At 38.6% G+C, this 15,530-nt stretch overlaps 1 protein-coding gene across 13 annotated transcripts in view; it reads left to right on the forward strand.

Moving 5' to 3' along the window:
• Positions 1 to 15,530, forward strand: part of clstn1 (calsyntenin 1) — a 102,264-nt gene that overhangs the window by 67,920 nt on the left and 18,814 nt on the right. For 8 of the 13 annotated variants that reach the window (XM_069918440.1, XM_069918452.1, XM_069918439.1 and 5 more), the window contains 5 exons: positions 6,459 to 6,716; positions 8,977 to 9,098; positions 10,777 to 10,963; positions 13,863 to 13,913; positions 15,250 to 15,407. In XM_069918440.1, the coding sequence (XP_069774541.1) occupies positions 6,459 to 6,716; positions 8,977 to 9,098; positions 10,777 to 10,963; positions 13,863 to 13,913; positions 15,250 to 15,407 (776 nt within the window). The remainder of the gene's footprint in view (positions 1 to 6,458; positions 6,717 to 8,976; positions 9,099 to 10,776; positions 10,964 to 13,862; positions 13,914 to 15,249; positions 15,408 to 15,530) is intronic. The other 5 variants (XM_069918441.1, XM_069918445.1, XM_069918448.1 and 2 more) reach the window with 3 other exon arrangements.

The following is a 15,530-nucleotide window of genomic DNA, read 5'->3' on the forward strand; positions in this document are numbered from 1 at the left end:
GCAGTCCTTGTACCTTTTCTTTGGTGCACCTCTGTCACGGTGGCCAGTGGAGAGCTCGCCATATAACACGATCTTGGGAAGGCGATGGTCCTCCATTCTGGAGACGTGACCCATCCAGCGCAGCTGGATCTTCAGCAGCGTGGACTCGATGCTGTCGACCTCTGCCATCTCGAGTACTTCGACGTTAGGGATGTAAGCGCTCCAATGGATGTTGAGGATGGAGCGGAGACAACGCTGGTGGAAGCGTTCTAGGAGCCGTAGGTGGTGCCGGTAGAGGACCCATGATTCGGAGCCGAACAGGAGTGTGGGTATGACAACGGCTCTGTATACGCTTATCTTTGTGAGGTTTTTCAGTTGGTTGTTTTTCCAGACTCTTTTGTGTAGTCTTCCAAAGGCGCTATTTGCCTTGGCGAGTCTGTTGTCTATCTCATTGTCGATCCTTGCATCTGATGAAATGGTGCAGCCGAGATAGGTAAACTGGTTGACCGTTTTGAGTTTTGTGTGCCCGATGGAGATGTGGGGGTGCTGGTAGTCATGGTGGGGAGCTGGCTGATGGAGGACCTCAGTTTTCTTCAGGCTGACTTCCAGGCCAAACATTTTGGCAGTTTCCGCAAAGCAGGACGTCAAGCGCTGAAGAGCTGGCTCTGAATGGGCAACTAAAGCGGCATCGTCTGCAAAGAGTAGTTCACGGACAAGTTTCTCTTGTGTCTTGGTGTGAGCTTGCAGGCGCCCCAGATTGAAGAGACTGCCATCCGTGCGGTACCGGATGTAAACAGCGTCTTCATTGTTGGGGTCTTTCATGGCTTGGTTCAGCATCATGCTGAAGAAGATTGAAAAGAGGGTTGGTGCGAGAACACAGCCTTGCTTCACGCCATTGTTAATGGAGAAGGGTTCAGAGAGCTCACTGCTGTATCTGACCCGACCTTGTTGGTTTTCGTGCAGTTGGATAATCATGTTGAGGAACTTTGGGGGGCATCCGAGGCGCTCTAGTATTTGCCAAAGCCCTTTCCTGCTCACGGTGTCGAAGGCTTTGGTGAGGTCAACAAAGGTGATGTAGAGTCCTTTGTTTTGTTCTCTGCACTTTTCTTGGAGCTGTCTGAGGGCAAAGACCATGTCAGTGGTTCCTCTGTTTGCGCGAAAGCCGCACTGTGAGTGGGAGAATATTCTCGGCGACACTAGGTATTATTCTATTTAGTAGAATCCTAGCGAAGATTTTGCCTGCAATGGAGAGCAACGTGATTCCCCTGTAGTTTGAGCAGTCTGATTTCTCGCCTTTGTTTTTGTACAGGGTGATGATGGTGGCATCACGAAGATCCTGAGGCAGTTTACCTTGGTCCCAACAAAGCTTGAAAAACTCATGCAGTTTGGCATGCAGAGTTTTGCCGCCAGCCTTCCAGACTTCTGGGGGGATTCCATCCATACCTGCTGCTTTGCCACTTTTCAGTTGTTCGATTGCCTTATATGTCTCATCCAGGGTGGGAACCTCATCCAGCTCTTCCTTAGGGGCTGTTGAGGGAGCTGGAGCAGGGCGGAATCTTGGACTGAGCGGTTGGCACTGAAAAGAGATTGGAAGTGTTCTGACCATCGGTTGAGGATGGAGATCTTGTTGCTGAGGAGGACTTTGCCGTCTGAGCTGCGCAGCGGGCTTTGGACTTGGTGTGAGGGGCCGTACACAGCCTTTAGAGCCTCGTAGAAACCCCTGAAGTCGCCAATGTCCGCGCTGAGCTGGGTTCGTATGGCGAGGCTAGTCCACCACTCATTTTGGATCTCCCGGAGTTTGCGCTGAAGATGGCTGCATGCGCGACGGAAGGCTTGTTTCTTCTCTGGACAGGACGGCTTTGTAAGGTGAGCCTGGTGGGCAGCTTGCTTCTTTGCCAGCAGCTCCTGGATTTCCTGGCTGTTTTCGTCAAACCAGTCCTTGTTTTTCCTGGAGGAGAAGCCCAGTACCTCTTCAGTGGATAGGAGGTTAAATCCCGTCTAAACCGCGCAATGCGGTAACTCCCAAAAAAAAATGGGTGTGAGATAACTCACACGTAGCAGGTGACTTTCAGGAAATAGTGCCTATCCAGTTTTCTCCCCCAACTCTCACTTCATCTTAAACTAACATCATTATTTAATATCCCTTTTTTTTTAAAAAAAAACATTAGAAAAAAAAGGACAACTCTTCTTTTAATCAGCTCCAACTGCCGAGTCACCATTATAACCATTCCTTCTTGGAGCACGGCTCTTTTCTTCCATCTCTTGTCTCCTTCGAGATCGCGGCGGACTATGTCTCTGTTGAAACTGAGTAATTGGCAGCTCTTTAGCAAATGCTATAGCTTCCTTTGGAGAATCAAAGAACTTTGGTTGGCAACCATCTTGGAAAACCTTCAAAACAGCTGGATATCTAAAGGTTGCCTTGTAACCTTTCTTCCACAACAACTCTTTAGCAGGATTGAATTCCCGTCGTTGGAACATAACTTCTTGACTCAAATCCGCATAGAAGAAAACTCGATTATTTTGAATCATCAAGGGTGATTTTCTCTGTTGTGCATTTCTAATAGCCACTCGTAAAATTATTTTTCTGTTGTAATAATTCAAGCAACAAACCAAAACAGGTCTTGGACTTTGACCTGAAATAGGTCTTCTACGCAAGGCTCTGTGAGCACGTTCCAGTATTATACCTTCCGGGAAATGTTCTTGACCCAGCACCTGCGGAATCCACTCAGTAAAAGATTTTCTTGGGTCTGGTCCCTCCATACCTTCCGGCAAACCAATAATCTTTATATTGTTCCGTCTGGATTGATTTTCCAAATAATCAATCTTTTTCACCAAATTTTTATTTTGAGTTTGTAAGTCTTCGACCATTTTGGTCACATCAAAAACTTGATCCCGTATTTCGTCTATATCTTCTTCACACGAATTAAATTTATCTCTCACTTCAAGCTTAAAAGCTCCAAACTCAGCCATCTGTTGAGAATGTATTTTCACCAGAGTATTAAACCTAGTACCAAATTCAGTCATAATCTTGGATAATCCCTGCATTGTATAAGATAATATAGATTCAAGATTCACAAAAATCTTTTCAATTGGAAGAGATTTTGGCTCAACAGATTCCTGCTTCTTCTCCAAAGGATCTTCTATTCTTTCCTTCATTCTGGTTGCCTTCCTTGTAGTATGACTGCGTGTGGAAACCCCAGCCACAGCCTCTCCAGCAATGACTGGAGGACGCTGACCGGGGTTTACCCCAGTCCATAATGTATTAAATTTTCCCAGTACATCAAGTTGTATAGGTTCTTGTATCTCAAAAGATGCAGTTTGCAGCGCCACCTCTACAGTTGACAAATGCCTTTGAGTAACTCTTTGTTCTAAAGGCTGTTTGGCGCCCTCTTTAGGGGGCTCTACCGATGTAACATAGAGCTCTACATCCGAACACTGTACCTCTCTCCTGGGATCCATTTCACACTGAGTCCCGGTGTCTTTCCTGTAGGCAGGCTCCAAAACTTGAACTTTTGGAAAATGTAGTTTTTTGATGATCTGTTGTCTTTTTTTTTGCTCTTTTCCACCAATTGTACCATCATAAGTTAAATTAATAGCACTGAAATTATCTAAACTTTTAAAGAATTTTAACGGACATTTCTAGACAAAACAATAAGATAGTGTCAGGAGAGGACTGGAAGGCACGTCTGATCCTTATGCCATCATGCCACGCCTCCCCTGACAATTACATTTGAATGGAATCGTAAAAGGAATTGTAGCTGTTCATAATTGAGTTTTGACTCTCTTCTGTATATTTTAAAATGGTTATTCATCAATGAGGTGGGGTAGTATTGGTCTGGCTGATGTTGCTCATTCCTAGCTTCCTCAAAGAAGGAGAGGCAAAGCTTTAATTTGATTGCCATGTTGCCATGACGCTCCATTTTTGTGCCGAGGACACACCAGGATTTTGTTCCTTAGAACTTAACACCCTGATAGAAAGTGATTGTATTTCTAAATTATGATGTTCAACTGGAATGATAGTATTCTCAAATGTCTTATTCCCTAGTCTTTCAAAGTGGTAGAAGGCTGCTATTTCATTTATTTCCAAGAAACCTTGAATTGAAGTAGCATTTTTTTTTGTGATTATACACCAGTGATGTGCTGGTGATCCAGGGAATGGATGTTTAATGCAGTGGGTGAGGGCTGATAAAAATGTTGCTTGATCCAGAGCTTCAGAATCAAAGGGAGAAATTTGTTGACACAAAAATTTGGGCTGGCACCATTAGTGGTTAGCACAATGCTGTGGCAGTGCCAGCGATTGGGGCAGGGGTTTGAATCCTGCGCTGTATGTAAGGAGTTTGTACATTCTCGTGTCTGAGTGACTTTTCCTTATGGGCTCTGGTTTCCACCCAGCCTTGGAAACTTACCGGGGGTGTAGGTTAATTTGACGGCATGGGCTCATGGACCAAAATAGACTGTTACCGTGCTGTAAGTCTAAATTTAAAATTTAGATTCAGAAACGGCTGCTTCCCCTCTCTTGTTGTTAGACTCCTCAACAATAAACTCAATCCAGTCCTCATTTAAGGACTTTTACTTTTGCATTTTTCCCCTCTCTATATTGCACAATCAGTTTGTTTACATTTCTTTATTTACGGTTATGTTCTATCAATAAGTGGTCATTCTGCCTCGCCTGCAGGATAAAGAATCTCAGGGTTGTAAATGATGTCATGTATGTACTCTGACAATCTAAAATCTGAAGATCCTTGCTTGGAGAGGCATGGAATGATGCTTTTTTTTGGTGTCATAGAATCGTGTACCACTGAAACCGGTTTTTCAGCTGAACTCACCATCATGCAGTTATCTATGCTTATCCTATCTTCTCCCCACATTCCCATTCGCACTGCCTAATTTCTGTAAGTCTCTGTTGGAGGCAATTTACAGCATTCTATTAACCTCGTGGCCAACTTGTGTTTTTTTAATTTTTTTTATTTTTCACACTGTGAACCATATCAACCAAAATATATACAAACATTTCCTTCTTAAATATGCACAGTGGCATTTTCTCCCCTTTTTCCCCCCCTACCTTCCATCTCCCCTCCAAACCCATTTAACGTTCAACATATACAATACAATAAACCCATTAAACAATGTTATCACACAATGAAAATAAACAAGAAAATCGTGTCATCTACTTTTATACACGAAATCAAGTTATTTTGTCTTCTTATCATTTTAGGGTGTGGAGGTCCGCAGTAGGCCCTCTCTGTTGTGTTCCATGTACGGTTCCCAAATTTATTCAAATAATGTGACTTTATTTTTTAAATTATATGTTATTTTTTCCAATGGAATACATTTCTTCATTTCTATGTACCATTGCTGTATTCTCAGGCTCTCTTCTGATTTCCAAGTTGACATTATACATTTTTTTGCTACAGCTAAGACTATCGTAATAAATATTTTTTGCGCTTCATCCAGTTTGAGGCCTTATTCTTTACTTATATTACTTAGAAGAAAGATCTCTGGATTTTTTTGTTTTTTTTTGTGATTTTATTTAATACCTGATTTAGATCTTCCCAAAACTTTTCCACTTTCTCACATGTCCAAATTGCATGTACTTGTTGTTCCCTTTTCCTTCTTACAGTGAAAACATCTATCCAATAATGCTGGGTCCCATTTATTTAATTTTTGGGGCGTGATGTAAAACCTGTGTAACCAATTATATTATATAATGCGTAACCTCGTGTTTATTATATTCTTCATAGTTCCAGAGCATAACTTTTCCCATATTTCATTTTTTTATCTTTGTTTAAATCTTTTTCCCACTTTTGTTTGGGTTTATAGCTTATTTCATCATCTTCCTTCTCTTGGAGCTTGATGTACATGTTTGTTATAAATCTTTTAATTATCATTGTGTCTGTAATCACATATTCAAAGCTGCTTCCTTCTGGTAATTTCAGTCTGCTTCCCAATTTGTCCTTTAAGTAGGCTTTCAGTTGATGGTATACAAACATTGTACCATGAGTTATTCCATTTTTGTACTTCATTTGTTCAAATGTTAAATTATTTCCCAAAAAAACAATTTTCTTTTAATTCCTTTTCTCTCCCATTCTCTAAAGGAAAGGTTATCTATTGTGAAAGGGATTAGTTGATTTTGCGTCAGTATTAATTTTGGTAGTTGGTAATTTGTTTTTTTGTGACCAACTTGTGTAGTGTGTTGGGAAAATTCACGGGGAGGAGTACAAACTGCATAAAGACTGCACCATAAGCAGAATTGAACCCAGGTTGCCTGAATTGAGGCAGCAGTACTTCCAACCTGTGTGTTGAACTGGACTGTTTTGTATAATTGATTTTGTATTTCATCTAACAAGTGCTGTTACAATTAGTTCATAGGTTCAACCCCTCTGCAGTTAGGATATTAAAGAAATTAAGCTTGGGTTTTCTTATTTAAGAACAGCTTAAGTAAAGATGAATCAAATATATTTTTTTGTATTTGACATTAGGTGTTGCTTCTGGTACTGTTGACCTCCTTCCATCACCAAGTAGCAGTGCAAACTGGACAGTTGGTCTTCCTACAGACAATGGACATGACAGTGATGAAGTCTTTGAATTCAATGGCACTCAAGCTGTGAAAATCCCTGATGGTATTTTGACAACAAATCTGGAGGAACCGTTTACTATTTCCGTGTGGATGCGTCATGGTCCTGGTTCAAGTGTTCAAGGGGAAAAGGAAACCATCCTTTGTAATTCTGACAAAAGAGGTATGCATGGGTTTATTTAAAGTTGCCTTGCCAATTTACCTCATAAGAACACAGTAAAATAGAATTAGGTGTAGTCCATCTGTACTTTTGAGTCTGCTTCTCCATTTTATAAGATCATTGCTGATTTCTTGTGAGCTCAGGTTCATTTACCTGCCTGTTCCTCTGAACCCTTAATTCCCCCGTTTTACAAAAATATCTATCTATCTGCATCTTGAATCCAGTTAATGAGACCGCCTCTGCTACTTCCCTGGGCAGAACATTCCACAGATTCACTAGGAAAAGCATTTCCTCCTTGTGTCTCTGCTTCTACCTTGTATATTCCTTTCCGAAATTTGATACAAGAACTGCCTTCATCCTTCTAAATTTCAGTTGAGTGTAGTCTCAGGCTATGCAATCTGTCCTCGAAAGGTAACTTCTTTGTTTCCAGTATCAACCTGATCAACATCTTCTGCTAATATCTAAAGCCTTTTTTGAATAAGGAGACCAGAACTGCCCACTGTAAACCATGTGCAAGCTTATCAGTATCCTGTAATTCAGTTTCAAATTCTACTCTTGCTTTCATTTCCTCCAGCAGTGAAGGCCGGCATCCCATTTACTGCCTTGCTTACCTGCTCCTCCTGAAAATTAACTTTTTGAAATTCTTGGATAAGAGTTTAGACCTTTCTGCACAACAAACAATGGTGAAATTTTTATTCCTATTCAAGTATTTCTTTCCAAAGTAGATGACCTCCTATTCACTGACCTTCATCTGCCAAATCCTTGCCCACTCAGCCTATCTATCTTTCTACATCCTTTTTAAACAGTGGAATTGCATTTGCTGTCTTGTCCAGAAAATTTTGGTAAATGACCATAAACACATTGGTTACAGCTTCCACCGTTTCTCCCATTATCCTGGGATGTGTTCCCGCAGGACCATAGGGTGTATGTATCTACCTTTAAGTCCACTCATTTGCTCAGCACTGATTCTTTAGTGTTAGTGATATAAAGTGCCCCTTGCCTCCCATTGAAAGAGCCTATTCCTGTGCTATTCTGGCCTAATATTAACCTGTATTAAAGAAATTGCAGTTGTTAAAAGGTCCTATCAAATTAACAACAGATTAATGGTGGAACAGAATGTTTTTAGTTCTGAGCAACTAAGAATTAACTATTTTTAACTTGATTCAGAAATAAATAGCTCAGATCATGGATAAAACTGGTATTTCCACTTTTAGAGCAGTAAAATGTTGTACAACAAAAATCAAATGATAGAATAAGTTATGATGAACTGAAAATAGACTTCAAAACTACAGTTTAATCAGAGTCCTTGATTGGTGGGCACTCAAACAAAGTCTTTTAAAAATTGGACTGTCACTTCAAATGAAAAGCTTGATCCAGGCTTTAGTAACAGATCAAGATTTAATTTCTGAAATAGGGCATCGAGCAAGGTGCTTCAGGATCACTCATGTTCATAATGTATCATAAAACTCTGTGCATTTGTTTTTGGATTGATTGTTTTCAGTAATCCCCATTAAGTTGGGCCTATTTTAAAAATAGAATTATTGATAATTTAACCATCAACTCCCTTGGCACAGTGGGGCTTGTGATCTGCACCCACACATTTCACAGATTTGAGTGATTTGTCTTTAATTTGCTGATTTATTGACCTCTGTTTGGGTGAGGAAAATGGTTATCCTGCTCGCTGCTATCTAGTGACCCCTACTGAAATGTGTATGCATTGTTTTTATCTGCATGTCTGCTGAGAACAGAACCCTGCTGTTGCATGCTTTTGAGGTCCGACTAATGGCGGCACCTTCCAGGCCGTTTACAATTTCACATTAAAATTGGACATAGCAATGCAAGGGAATGATCTATCTGTGACACCGCATGCAATAACCAGAGGCTGTTATTGTGTCTTGATAGAATTTTGTATGCTTGCTACTTGCATATTTTACATCCTGAAGCTGGCTTTGTGGATTTTTCATTTTTTTATGAAATGTAGCTGCATGTGGAAAATTTCGTCATCTACCTGGGTATTTCCTCTGTCTCTCACTAATTACTGCCCCGATGGCGCTATGGCCAAGACTAAAATCTAATCTGAAGGATCATGGTGGCAAGCTAACCTAGACCTAATTTGAATCTCTTTGCGGTAGTTGGGGCAAGAGGGGTGTTGTTGTTGGGGGCCATTAATTTCAAATATTTTCCTGAACAGGAATTAAAGTTGGTGAATTTTGCTGCAGAGTTGATGATGCATATTGCTTGTTGTGTATTTGAATCAATGTAGAAATGAATCGTCACCACTATTCCCTTTATGTGCACAACTGCCGCTTGGTTTTCCTCCTCCGTCAGAATCCTTCAGAGAATGAGAACTTCAGGCCTGCAGAGTTCCATTGGAAAATAGATCAGGTTTGAAAATTGATATATCGATATGTTTATATCCAGCAAGAGTGCAGATAAACAGTTGGATTGACTGGAGATGCACTTGTAATGTAGGAATCATTGGTTGGTTTCATATCCTTTGCCTGATAAACATCAAGTATATCTTTTTTGTTTGAAAACTTTATTTAAAATTTTATAACATGAATACAATAGAGAATTACATTTAAAGAAAAATAAAAGAAAAAATTAAAATGGTATGATTACAATATTACATCAGAAAACTACACAAAATAACCCCCCCCCTGTTAATTGTAACACAATATTAGTAATCTAACTTAAAATTAGTCCCCCCCAAATAAAGAGTGAAGAGTTAATAAAATTAACAATATTATATATGGAAAAAAAATACCCACTTACAAAAAAAGAGATAAAACTTAACCTTAAAAAAATTCTAACAAAAAATTTTTTTTATCAATACTAAAATAACACGCTTAAACATGTATTTAAATCAAACTTAAATGCATATAATTAGCAAACGGAGTCCACTTTAACTTATAAAAAGACATCTATCCTGAATTGAAAAAGATATCCTTTCCATAGTCAAACAAAATTTCATCTCCAAATACCACTTATCTAAAGTTAATATATTTTTATCTTTCCAAGTAAGTGCTATACATTTCTTAGCCACGACTAAAGCTAAATAGATAAAGGAAATCTGATAATCCTCTAAACCTAAATCAATTAATGATTGCATGTTCCTTAATAAGAATATATCGGGATCTAATACAAGATGGATATTATATAAAATGTTAAAAATAGATTGAATACCTTTCCAAAACTGTTGCAATCGATCACAAAGCCAAACAGTATGCAAAAAAGTATTGGCCGTCTGATCACATTGAAAACAAGAATCCAACTTACTAAGTCCAATTTTTTTAAATTTCTCCGGCGTTAAATATAGCTGATGAATAAAATTATAAACATCAAGTATATCTACAGAGGTTTTTTGTATCCAATTTTTCTTTTAAAAATCCGCTCCAATTCTGCATTCTTGTTGGCCACGATTTGGGTGATGGGAGCCATCCTGTACAAGATAGTAAAGTTGAATTTGGATTTATGAATAATGGCTATGTCATGTTGGGTGAACTGATCCACAGCAGTTTTGGGAACAGTGCAGTTTCATAACATTTCAAATTCCCTTTTTATGATAGTTTTAAGGTCTCCTGTCAGAAATGAACTTGAGCCACCCTTGACTTGTCCTATTTGGCATTTATCAGCAAAGTGAGTGAAATTGACAAGTGCCACCTGAACAGGAACTTATCTATGCTATTTTGAGATTGAATCTGAGGGTTGGGGCTTTTACTCTGCATTTAATGGAATTATATTACTTTTAAATATATTGCATGTCAGGAATATTCTCTAATTTTGATGCTGTTATCAGTTCCATTCACAAAAATTAATAGTATGTGGTAGAATGGCTATCTAGATTGTGGAGAATGTTCATTAGAGCAAACTGGAGCCCAACGTCTTGGAAGGAATAAAATTAATCTATTAATATAGTAATATATTTAATTGTTTGAAACTTGTGGAACAAGTTTCTGCATGCAGTTTGTTTAGTTTTCTGTTAAGCAAAATAGTGCATAATCTGTTAAAGGGAGCTGGATAATTGCACTGCCTTATTTTCTTTTTTTTGTGCATCTTATAGGTGTGTGATAAAGAATGGCATCACTATGTGCTAAATGTGGACCTCCCCACCGTGGCCCTGTTTGTGGATGGAGTTGCACATGATCCATTTTTAGTGACTGAAGATTATCCACTGCACCATTCCAAGATTGAAACCCAGCTGGTGATTGGAGCTTGTTGGCAAGGTATACAGGGAGACGGAGCGGAAAGTAGGCACATATTAAAATCAATAGATCGTGTTCTCAGTTATTTAAATTTTAATACAGAATAGAACAGTAATTTAGCAACACAAAAGTAGCTTTAAAGCCTAATACTTAAAGGAAGATGAGTTATAATTAATATATGCCACTTAAAACCAGCAACAGGAAGAATTGTATTAGGAAGTAAGGAAATGGAGGAGAAATTGAATATTTTATCCCATCTTCTCAAATGAAGAAATTGGAATCGTGGAGGGAACTCTTACTGGAGTAAACGAAGAATTCTTAGAAACAGGTAGTAGTCAGATGTCAGTATAGAGACATTAATGGTTCTGAAAGGCAATAAATTTCCAGAGCCTGATGGCCTGCAGGAAGTGCAATCTTTTTCCAAAATATGATATATTCCAGAACTGTTCCCTCAGACTGGAAGGGAGTAAATTGACCATGTTGCTTGATTTTTTTTTAAAAAAAAAAAGGGAGAGAACATGCCAGGTATAACAGCCCACATTGGTGGTCGGGAAAATGCTTGAACTTCTTAAGGAAGTGGTAACTGAACATCATAAAATAATAGGGTTGAACTGAGTTGATGTGTATTTATGAGAGAAAAATCATCAAACTCAATATTTCATATGCAGGCTCACCAGGGGTAAATGGATCATGTCAGATTGGCAGGTTGTGGAGATTTGTGCTATTTTCCCAGTTGTTGGTCATTTGGATGAAGGAATTGAATGTAATCCATCCTAGTTTGTTTTGGACTCCAGGTGGCAACGTGGTCTTTGAGGAGGATATATAGTGACTTAAAGGACAGAAGTTAAGTGAGTGGGTGAGGATGCAGCAGGTGGAATATAATATGAGATCACCCACGTTTAAAAATAAATCAATTTTTTTTAAAAGATGATGAACCTTGGCATCCTTGTACATGAATCAGTTGATAGGCAAGGGTTACTTTAATTACTTGATGGTTGTTGGCCTTTATTTTTTTTAAAATTTTTTATTTTTCACACCATAAATCACATTAGCCATGATATACACTATTTCTTTTTCACACATATACAGTGACTTTTTCTCCCCCCCCTCCTCCCAAGCCACCCCCCCACCCCCCCCTCTCATCCATTTTAGGTATACAATCTAGGTTGCATTAAGCCAGTCAGACAATGTTGTCATTCAACAAAAATACACCAGAAATTCTACTGAGTCCATTCTTTTCTTTCCTTCTCCTTCCATCAACTTAGGTAATGTTTGTCCCCGGTAGGTTTTCGCTATTGTATTTAATGTAAGGCTCCTATACTTGTTCGAATATTTCAATATTATTTCTTAACCTATATGTTATTTTTTCTAATGGAATACATTTATTCATTTAAATTTAGTAGTTTCTTCCTTTTAATTTGGTTATGTATTCCATTAATATTTAAAGTCATATAGTTCAGCGTAGCCCTTTTATATTTTGTTTATCTTCTCTTTCCGTTTTTCCATCATTACCTTTCCTCCTTTTCCATTTCTGTTTTCTTATTTTCAACTCTTTATAAGACAACATTCCTACAACATCCACCATTTTCCTTATTCTCCTATTGGTTGTTGGCCTTTATTGTGAGAGAATTTGAGAGCAAGAATTGAGGAATCTTGGTCCGGGTTATAGGACTCTGAAGCTGTTTTCTTTGTGTTCTTCAATTTTGAACCATGAAATATAATCTCATTAAAATATGGGGGGGGCAAAGTTATAGGGCTTTATGTGGTAGATGTGGTGGGGCGCTTCCTTTGATCAGGTATCAAGAAACATTGTTTACAATCTCAGAATAAGGGGTCAGCCATTAAGGATAAAGAAATTCCTTCACCTCAAAGTCTGATTGATAGATTTGTAGATATGAAGGGAATCAAGGGATATGGGATTAATGTAGGTAAGACATCAACCATGGCTTTATTGCATGGCAGCAGAAGAATAAGGGGTGAATGACCTACCTGTTTCTTGTGTCCTTTTTAACATGTATTTGTGGAAGAAAACAAATAGTTCCTCTGACTTATGTAACCAGGAAAACAACTGCACAGCAAATGCTTTTGGAATGCCTGACTATTATGCAAATTCTGGCTCAGCTATGATTGTTTAGCTCCCTTCCACCAACAAGATTGACCTAGTGACATTTTGTCTGTCTGTTGACATTTGATCAGCTTCCCGCAGATGTTCTTAGTGATTCTGTATGTCAGATTGACCTTGACCTTCAGAAAATGAGGGAGGAAGGTTTCAGGTAATTAGTGTGTCTGCTTTTAATTTTACAAATCATCTAAATTGGAAACAATTGTATTTATCTCATTTAATATAGAAAATGTCTACCTTTTCTGATTATGAAAATAATTTAGGTCTTGAAAAACATAGTAGATTAATTGCAAATTGCTTTCTTGGTTGATCCGAAAATTGAATTCAGGTGGAAGGTACTATGCATTGCCGTATAAGTCAATACAGACCCACAATTAGGCTCAGCGTTGCAGAATTAGACGGGTGAAATAGCCAACTTTGCTGGTGATCGCTATCCAGTCACTCCTGCAGGACTGGAGCAAGCCTGCCTGCCGCCCTTCATGATCGAAAGATCTGCCCAGATTTTGTTCGTCTTGGACAAGGATCATCTGGGCAAGTTCCTCCTCAACATGGGTTGCTGCCTTTGCATTTAGACTCCACAACAATGATGGGTTAAGAAATAGGCTGGAGTGGGAGAAAGAAACCAGAAATTTTGTTGTAACTAGACTAGATAAACATTTCATAACTGATCCAAGGAAAACCCATTTAGTATTTTTAATTCAGTAGTTTAGAATTGCCAGCAATTTTCTGGCCCAAGGATTTTGACACGTGCAGTTAAATTCCCCGTGGTCATTTGGTCCTTTATCCGCAGTTCTTCATTTTTTTTGTCTTGCTTTTCCACAGAATATACAGGAAGCGAAAATGAAAATGAAACTGTGACTGAAGCCTATCCAGGTTCCTGGGGGTTTCCCTCCTATTTAGTACATGTTCACAATTAGCATGAAAGTGTTCATTTATTTTGTCCACTTTGGCTGTATCATCCCTGCTTATTTCTGCATCATGCTTCCTAAATTGATTTTCACTGAGAAGTGTGGGATGGTTGGCAGTTGGGGTTTCTGTGTGCATGCTATTTGATCGTGAGTTGGTTATTAAATAGAAGCCAGTGCTGAATTCTCAACATGTATACCAGCCAACTGTTGACTCCAGTTCATCTCAACTGAGATGTTAAAAGCTTTTGGATTTTCTTTGGTTTTCAATATTTGTTTAATTCTATAGATTTCTCTATTTCATCCATAGAATTGTATGGTTATCACAACCCAATGAGAGTGATTCCAGGTGAATGTTCTGGAAGGATTGTTTTTTTAATCTTGCATGACATTCATGCTGTAAATAATTTGCCCTTGATTTCAAGGATTGGTAGCATACCATTTGCATTTAGCCGTGTTTTCCCCCCCACCCCTCAAATTAAATACTGGAGCATTTCTATATCTGGAGTTGCAACCATTTATCTTGTACAGCAAGTGCAATAATTTTACATTTGAAATTTTATTCCAAGAATAGTGCATCACCTTGTTAGCTTTCCAGGTTCTTTTGTGGCTCACCTTATTACAAAGCTCTGACAGTTGGATTCTGAGCACAGTATATTCCTTTTGATAATCAACAGGGCTCTGCAGAGGAATAAAGTTCAAAAATAAGCAATGGAAGTGTGTAACAGTTACAATTACTCCGTTTACCTGATACCAGTTAAGGCAATTTATGCAAGAGCTTGTGGGTGGGGGGGGGGGGGGGGGTGTAGAGGATGTAGTAATATGGTGTCTGGTGCAAAATCAATTCAGTATTTCAATTCTATAGAATTTTAAAAATATTTTCCTGTCAGCTGGCGTTTTCTTCAAGTGAATTAAATATATAATCAGGCAGAGACCATTGCCTGAATAACCTTTGTTCTGTGTTGTGTTCTCTTAATTTTAATATTTAGCAATAGGTTTAATCTAATGAGTATTTGTGACCACCTCACTGACTTAAAGCTTGTGCAACGACTCACCCCTCCCCACTCCTGTTCCATCTTCATACATTTTACTTGACTAAAGAGCTGCTTTTTCTCAGTCCATATGCATGACGGCATTCCCTATTGCAAGTCAGCCATTATGCACATGAGATCAGAGCTAACCATGGTAAGAATGGAAGTTTCACTAACCTGCATGAATGCACGTTTATTGAAAGATTTGAAAAATTACAAAGCAAAACTCTTTTAAAAAAAAAAACATATTTAACTCTATTTTTATTACTGCAGGAGGAGAATTTCGCATGGCTCAATTTTTCCAAGGCAATCTTGCTGGTTTGATGGTACAGACTGGAAAAATTGAAAGCAAAAAGGTGATTGATTGCTTGTACACTTGCAAGGAAGGGCTGGATCTCTTGGATTCTGATCATCTGGACAAAAGTGTGAAGGTAAGAGCTGTTGAGGTTATTTTCTTTGTATTTTTTTTAAATTTTTTATTTTTCACACCATAAATCACATTAACCATGGTACACACTTTTTCCTTTTCACACATATACAGTGCCATTTTCTCC

The sequence above is a fragment of the Narcine bancroftii genome, chromosome 2, assembly GCF_036971445.1.
Source record: "Narcine bancroftii isolate sNarBan1 chromosome 2, sNarBan1.hap1, whole genome shotgun sequence".
Taxonomy (NCBI): Eukaryota; Metazoa; Chordata; class Chondrichthyes; order Torpediniformes; family Narcinidae; genus Narcine; species Narcine bancroftii.